General features: G+C 32.9%; 1 protein-coding gene across 1 annotated transcript; it reads left to right on the top strand.

Annotated features, from left to right (window-relative positions):
• Positions 1-1,407: 1,407 nt before the first annotated feature.
• LOC129322421 (metalloendoproteinase 2-MMP-like) lies at positions 1,408-2,505 on the top strand. The gene has a single exon (XM_054968749.1). The coding sequence runs from the start codon at positions 1,408-1,410 to the stop codon at positions 2,503-2,505; it is 1,098 nt and encodes a 365-aa protein (XP_054824724.1).
• The last annotated feature ends 6,033 nt before the right edge of the window (positions 2,506-8,538 follow it).

The following is an 8,538-nucleotide window of genomic DNA, read 5'->3' as shown; positions in this document are numbered from 1 at the left end:
AAAAAGTTTTAAAATAATGAGCGTTCAAATGCTTTATCTACCTGGTAGCCACGTCTGACAACAGTTAGCCACATCAGAAAAAAATTAAACAATATTAAAGGTCAAGGACTAATGCCTCTAACAGATAAACTTATAAGGACTTCATTGAAAACATTTTAAATTGTCAGAACGTAATTACAAATAATTGAGCTACATTATAAGGACGAGAGATTTATTTTCCTAATAATATTAAGGGCTGGTTTTTTTTGAAGGGAAGCAAAATGAAAGGAAAGGAATGGAAAGATTTGGTTAAAATAGTGACGTTTGACATCCAAAGAAAGGAAGGATGTTGATGAGAGAAAAATTGCTTGGCCTATGTAAAAGATAGAAAAGATCAAAATAGGAATATAATATTATTAAAATCCACCACCTCTCATGTTTGTCGATCGTCCTTTTCATCTTTGCTTTGGAACAGTGTTTTAATAATTATTTAATTTATAATAATAACATGTGATAAAATAATTTCTTTTAATTATATTTGTTAATAGATAAAATTATTTATAAATAATTAAAAATTAAATTAATTATTCTAAATCTTAAAATTCCAAAAACAGATATTTTATTTAATCGGTTAACACCATAAAAATAAATGAAGATATACTTAATGAAAAATTTTAAATAATTTATTACACACACGTGTCCTCCTATAGGTAAAATTATTGGAGGTGCAGTCAATGATTAAATGTGAACACGTCTTATGAGTGATCTAGATTTAATTTTTCTTAAATTAGCTTTACAAGTCAAGCTTAAAATTTTAACACTGACTTGACTAGCTAGGCTTTCTGATACTCTAGTATATATAAACAAGAACACACTATGTTTTTGTTTACCAAGAAGTATACACACTGCATTTATATAAATGATAATATTAAATAATGGAAATGGATCTTTTAAATTTAAGAACATGTGAATTTTATGAAGTTTTTTTCACGGAAAAGAAAATATTTTATTTTTTATAAAAATAATAAAATAAAAAATATAAGAAAAAATTTCATAGAAATTCATGAATCTCAATTTTTTCTAAAAAAAATGTTCTCTTAAATAATATACACACACACACAAATTCATGCATCGCTTGTCCTTTTACAGAGCCTCATAAAGTTCCCTGTTTTTCTGTCGGCAACTTGGCATGCAGATGTAATGTCATGTTGATATCGATGCCCATGGAAACTAAAGTAGTCGAGTATAGGTCATTTCGCTGACGTCATTAAATGAGGCTAATAACAATATTAATATATTATAGATAAGATTAAAAATGATATTATTATACAAAAGTGGAAGTAACACTTACAGAAATAAACTATCATTTTCCAGTGCTATTAATAGCCACTCAAATTTTCTCTTCTGCCAAGCAGAAAGCACATAAACATGAGGTTGAGAAGAGCTTACATTCTGGTCTTGATTTTATCCCTTCTAGTTGTTGATGAATCTTCCCCGTTTCTTCTCCGACCAGCTTCAGCTAATATATTGTTCAGTATACCGTTGTGGCTCAGAATATTCAGAACCCTCAGAACAGTAAATTTTAGCAAGATTTCCAAAGTATGGGATCAATTGAGATCATTCTTGCGTGGCCATGGTGGTCGTCTTCGAACAGGAGACGTCGTCGACGGCATATCCAGGCTTCAAGACTATTTTCAGTTGTTCGGTTACCTTAATTCCACTTTGAATTCAAATTTCACCGATGAATTCTCCGCCGAGCTCGAATCAGCCATTAAATACTTTCAGAAGACTTTCCACCTCAACGCCACCGGCCAGCCCGACAACGCCACTGCGTCGTTGATCACGCTACCACGATGCGGCTTTCCTGACGTTATAAATGGATCCATCACTGTGACGGAGAATAGTACGACGCCGTTTACCAAGTGGTGGCAGGAGGGGAAGATAGAGTTTACTTATGCTTTTTCACCTGAAAATGAGACGATGACGACGTCGTTAAAGGTTGTGTTCTCGGACGCCTTCAGTCGGTGGTCTGTGGTGACGAGGTTGAATTTTACAGAGACGACGTCGTTTAATGAATCTGATATTCGAATCATGTTCCTGTCGCTGGATGGGCAGTTAGGACTGGTAGGAGGCGGCTGGTTGGATAAAACGACGATGAGCTGGGGTATCGTTTTGGACGTTGATGAGAAGTGGGTGTTACCGAGTCAGAACTCGACGGAGAGCGACGAACTGGATCTGGAGACGGTGGTGATGCACCAGATCGGTCACGTGCTAGGACTGAGCCACTCGGCGATAGAGGAGGCAGTTATGTACCCTTTCAATTTGGCATCGAAGAAAAGGAAAGTGGATTTTGCGAAAGATGAGTTGGAGAGGATTCAGCAGTTCTACGGTGCAAAATCCGATTCAAGTGAGTTATCACCAGCGCAGTCGCCGTCGCCGGAAACCGGTGTAGTAGGCGGCGCAGGGCCGAGATGGGGTCGGGATACAACTTTATGGCTCGGAATCATGTTGCTTTTCTGGTTTTAAAAACCAAAATTCTGAGTTGGTGCAAGTAAAGTAAACGTATTCAGTATCTGTGGCAGTCTTTTTTTTTTTTTTTTTTCCTTTTGTTCTTTTTTCTTTTTTCTTTTATCATTTTCTTGCCAGCTGTATGGCAATTAGCAATCCAACGGGGAGAGGGGTTGTGCACTTCTTTTCTCTTTTTTTCTCTATATTTTTTCATCATAATCATCTATTAAATTCTTTGCTCAAAAAAAAAATCATCTATTAAATTCATTTAAAAAAATGAAATTAATATCATAATTGAAAAATAGGAAAAAAAATGAGGAAAAAGGGTGGAGAGATCCCTCTCCCCAGCCAATCATGGGTGAGATAATTTTGAATTTTTCCTTTACACCAAAAATAATCTTATTGTTGCATTTTTATTTTTTAGAACATATTTTGGATTTTCTCATGGAGAAAATATACTACTTCGATCTTATAGGATTTTGTTTAAGGACTTTAGTAGAACCTCTTTTTCCTTCGCCATCAAAAGAGGAGATTCCATCAACATAAATCAGTCTGTAATAAAAAGCAAATACTTTTTAAAAGAAAAATATAAAAGCAATTACAAAGACTCGAGAAAAGAAGCCAAGACAAAAGCAAAAAAACAGAAAAAAGACTAATTAAACAGGTCTAAGTATCTTGAGCACGTACGTTGATCTTCGAGGTAGAATGCCGCCAAGATAGTATCAGGTGAAGCCTGAAGTAATTCAATATGTTGATCCAGCAAGTGAGCATTTTTCGCTAGAGAATCCGCCTCCAGGGTTATGTTGCATGTTCCAATGTATCCAAACCTGTAAATTGTCACAGAGAAAGAAATTGTGCACAAAAGTATGGTTAAGTAAAAAATTCAAGACTTATCTAGCACATTCACAGTCACGGAGAATACAAAGAATCGTATCCTCACTCTCACGCTCAAAAGGACACTCAATGTTTGTGTTTATGCCTCTGTTAGATCTAAGTGAGTTTGTGGAAAGCCTCTCATGGTAGGCTCGCAAAATTTCAAATTTCTGATTGATAAAATGCAAATACTCTTTCACTTTGCAGGAAGGTTGATGACTCTTGTCCAGTCAATGACTTCACAAACTCTCAATTTACCACATACAACCAGCAAGGTTCCTGTTTCGGTGTGCAATTAAAGAACTTGAAAAAAATTCAAAGAGAGTTTATTTGGAAACTCTACCTCCAAACATCAGGAAATTCATGCCATAAGCTGGGATACGCTTTGTGAGACCAAAGAGAAAGGCGGATTTGGGCTTCATGGGATTATTAAAATGAATGAAGCACTTCTTAGCTGGGCCATTTGGAATGTGATTATTAATCAAGACACAGCTTGTGTGCTCAAATATTGAGCGGCAAGTGTATGATCAGGAAAGCAGATCTAGCCCAGGGTGCTATTGTTAAAAATTTCCCAAAGTCATATTATATGGGATATAAGATATGGTGATAATGTTTTGTTTTAGAAGAATAAATGGCTTGATGATGTTTTGATGTTTTGTTTTGTTCATTTCTTCCTGATAGATAAACGAGATTGGTTTAAGTGGAACTTACAAGTTACAATTTGGGGGAGGGGGGAACAGGGCTTCTTCCAATGGGAAAAACAAAGCCTTTTTTTTTTCTTTGCTTTAACTTAAATATCATTATTAAAAAAATGGTCTTTTACAGAAATGATTCTTAATTATGATAAATTATTTCAAGTTTTTTCTCATACTTGTATTAAAATGGTTGTAACCCAACTTATAAAATTAAACGACTCTAATTTGTGCAAGTGGTTTTATGCTTTTGTACGTGGTCAAGTGATATACATATTAGTATTATTAGCCTTGGTTTGTGAGTTGGGGGGGGGGGTTAGATGTTTGAAAAATGTTATTTGGTGACCCAAGATGAGTCTGAGTGGATAAAGATGTCATGAGAAAGAATTTTTGTATCAGACCGAAACTAATAACTATATTATGTTCACGTTATAAAAAGTTATGAGGATGAAGTTGCCACGAGAAAGAATTTGGAATTGTGCGTAAGAAGTTACGCCTAATTGAATATGGTAGGACCGCGGAGTAGCAGGTGGCACGTGGCCGAGATGATGTCTGTCGTCGGGAGACAACTTGTATTAAATTTTTGTATCAGACCGAAACTAATAACTGGGAATCACGTTGCTTTTTACAAAATATATGGTAATAGCAGTCTTTTTTCTTTTTTTTATCTTTTCTTTTTCCTTTTGGCAAAATCATTGTTTGCCAGCTGTATAGCAGGCAAATGAGTGCGTGGTGCTTTCGCATTTTCCCATTCTACTAAAAAAAAAAATAATGACTTTAGTTTCATCTTTAATATATAATTAGGAACATCACTTTAAGATTCCATAAAAATAATTAAAATATGTTAAAATTTTAAAAATTTATTAAATAGCTGCTAGATCTTCAAGAATTTAAGGATGAATAAATTTGAAAATAAAATTATCAATTTGCCTTTTACTATTAAAAGGAAAATTTTGCTTGAATGCATATCTCACGAAACTTATGATCAGCGATACTGAAAATTGCTGCATATCTATTATTATTGATCACGATAGGGTAAATTTCACTTTCTCATATCCATGATTATTACCGTTGTCTTCATCTAAGCGGGGTGGGAGTGTTTCATTCGCAACTGCAGGATTTCATCGACAGAAAACAATACAGTGATTGTTGAGCAGATAAATGATTTCTTGTGCGTTAATTATTTCATTATTGTTTAAGGGTAGGACAATGCTTTTTGGATATACCTGCGATCATTCGGTTTGCATAGCTAATAGGTATGGAATAATCTAATGCAATATTGATACATTGAAAAATATATGATACGAATAACTTTACATGTTGTCAATAATGCATTCTTGTGTTGTCAATATGTTATGGATAGTTGTTGATATACTGTATTATGCAGGTTGACTTGTAAGAATGCAAATACTACTAAAAAATATGTATTATGTTATGGTTTTTTATATAGGGGGACATTTTATATATTATTCCCAAGCATATGATGCACGCTTGTTTTATTGAAAAATCTATGTTATGAAACAATACTATATCTCATCAATAGTAGATAAATATGTTGTCATTATGCTATGTGTAGTTATCAATACACTATGTGTGGCGTAATTGACCTGTAAGATGGCAAGTTCTTCTAAAGAACATATATTACGTTTTTTTCATATAAGGAACATTTTCAAAATGATGACCAAGAAAGTATACAATATGTTGGGAGAGTGTTAGAACAAGAACAATAAAGGAAGGGTATGTATGAAAAGTTGATAAGAATGATATCATCAAATGAGTACCACATACATGCTCTTGTTTAACATGGAAAATGAGTAGAATACCTTATATACATGCATGTGCAACAATTAAGCTAGTTTATGGCAATGTGTACAATTTTGTGGATGAATGTTACTGCTCAACAGAAGATATATACCAGCACCATGAGGCCGGTAGCCACACATGACTATTCATGTCTAGAAGCATTGACAGTGATAAATTTATTAACCCAAACATGCTTGAAGCCACTAATGACTATAAGGCCTTCAAGTGGGCCAAAGAGTAAAAGAAGAAAATCTCAATTTCAAAACAAAAGGATTTGTCACTATGCAAGATGTCATGAGTTGGTCATACTTTCAAGACTTACAATTTTTTTTGTTTATTGCACTTAATGTATCAGCACTTGTCAATGAAGTAATAACTTGTAGTCAATGACCAATGGCAAGTAGTCAACAAGTTCTTATAAGTGTTTGATTTTTAAAGAGAATTATTGTACCTAATGTATCAGCACTTGTCAACAAAAAATGCATAGCTTGTCAATATAGTGATAACTTGTAGTCAATGGCCAATGGCAAGTAGTCAATAGGTTCTTGTAATTGGTTGATTTTTAAATGAAATAACAGCACCTAATGTATCAGCACTTGTCAATGGTGAATGTATAGTTTGTCAATATAGTTATAACTTATAGTCAATGGCCAATGGCAAGTAGTCAATAAATTCTTATAATTGGTTTATTTTTAAAGGGAATAACAGCACCTAATGTATTAGCACTTGTCAATGGTGAACGTATAGTTTGTCAATATAGTTATAACTTATAGTCAATGGTCATTAGCAAGTAGTCAACAAGTTCTTATTACTGGTTGATTTTTAAAGGAAATAACAGCACTCAATATATCAGCATTTATTAATGGCGAATGCATAGCTTGTCAACATAGTGATAACCACTTCTCAATTGCCAACAGTAAATAATCAATAGATTTTTGTAACTTATTAATTTTTAAAGGAAATAATAGCATCTAATATATCAACACTTGTCAATGGTAAATGCATAGCTTGTCAATATAATGATAACCACTTATCAATTGCCAACGGCAAGTAATCAATAGGTTCTTGTAACTTGTTAATTTTTAAAGGGAATAATAGCATCTAATGTATCGGCACTAGCCAATGGTAATGCATAGCTTATCAATAAATTGAAAACCACTTGTCAATCTCAGCTGGCCACTTGTCAACATTTAATTAATAAAACAAACTATTTGCCACATTTATAAACTTGTAATCAACATTCATAACAGCATTGTCTAAGTTAACTACACAAAATGAGCTAACTATACAAAAGGACATGATTATCAATAAAGTTATATCCTAAAGTTCTATCAATAATCTTCTATTTCCTCTTCTTCCTTGGGATTTTTCTAAGAAGGACATGGCTTCACGCTCCTTCACGTTGTTACAATGATTCAATAGCCACCACAAGAATTTTATCTTCTTCCTATAGAGGTCATCCTGTACCATAAGTTAGTCTTATAAGGTACGACAGGGATTTTTCAACAAAACAAACTTGCATCATATGCTTGAGAATAATATATAAAATGTTCCCCTGTATGAAAAAACATAACATAATAAATGTTTTCCAATAATAATTGCATTCTCACAAGTCAGCCTGCATAATACAGTATATCGACAACTATTTATAGTATATTGACAATACAAGAATACACTATTGACAACATGTATAGTTATTCGTATTAGATATTTTTCAATGTATTAATATTGCACTAGATTATTCCATACCTATTAGCTATGCAAACTAAATGATTGCAGGCATACCCAAAAAGCATTATCCTACCATTAAATAATAATAAAATAATTAACGTACAAAAAATCATTTACTCGCTCAATAATCATTGTATTGTTTTTTGTCGATGAAATCTTGCAATCGGGAATGAAACACTCCCACCTTGCTTAGATGAAGACAAGGGCAGTAATCATAGATATGAGGAAGTGAAAATTATTCTACCGTGATCAACAATCATAAATATGCATCAATCTTCAGTATCATTGATCATAGGTTTCATGAGATGTGCATTCAAGCAAAATTTCATTTTTAATGGTAGAGGGCAAATCAATAATTTTATTTTTAGACTTATTTACCCTTAAATCCTTGAGGATTTGGCAGCTATTTGATGAATTTATAAAACTTTAACATATTTTAAATATTTTTATGGGACCTTAGAGTGATTTTCCCTATATAATACTCTATCCAGATTTGTTTACTGGATTAAATATTTTTTCTCAAAATATCCCTAATTAATATTCCATTTTTCTGGTCAATGACAAGGAGGAAATTTAGTAAATTAATTTTAGGGGCATGGAAAAATGTAACAATAGATCCCTGTAGTTTGATTGTGCCTTGTTTCTATTCTTTATAATTTTATTTCTTTATTCTCAGTCCCTTTAATTTGATCCTTCTTTAATTTTAGTTCCTATAATTTTAATAATGCGCATAAGAACCATGATCTGACACTGTCAAAGATAACTTTGCTAACATGTATTTAACTTTGTTAAGTTGTTTGCTAAGTACTTAATCTTACCTTTGTCTCCCAGATTCTTCTTAAGCCAAATATGAAAGAAAGATTTTTTCTTATTTACCTTTTATTTTTTTATCATACCTTTTCAATTTATTTTCATGTCATCAGCACATTTTTATCATGTTAGCAAAAATGTT

The sequence above is a fragment of the Prosopis cineraria genome, unplaced genomic scaffold (assembly GCF_029017545.1).
Source record: "Prosopis cineraria cultivar Desert tree isolate PC_DT_omini unplaced genomic scaffold, ASM2901754v1 PC10, whole genome shotgun sequence".
Lineage (NCBI taxonomy): Eukaryota > Viridiplantae > Streptophyta > Magnoliopsida > Fabales > Fabaceae > Prosopis > Prosopis cineraria.
The sequence above is the reverse complement of the archived record's forward strand: the minus strand, read 5'-3'. Positions and strand labels throughout refer to the sequence as shown.

Bases quoted from the DNA above. Each gene is read 5' to 3' on its own strand.
- LOC129322421 (XM_054968749.1), top strand. From the start codon at position 1,408: ATGAGGTTGAGAAGAGCTTACATTCTGGTCTTGATTTTATCCCTTCTA.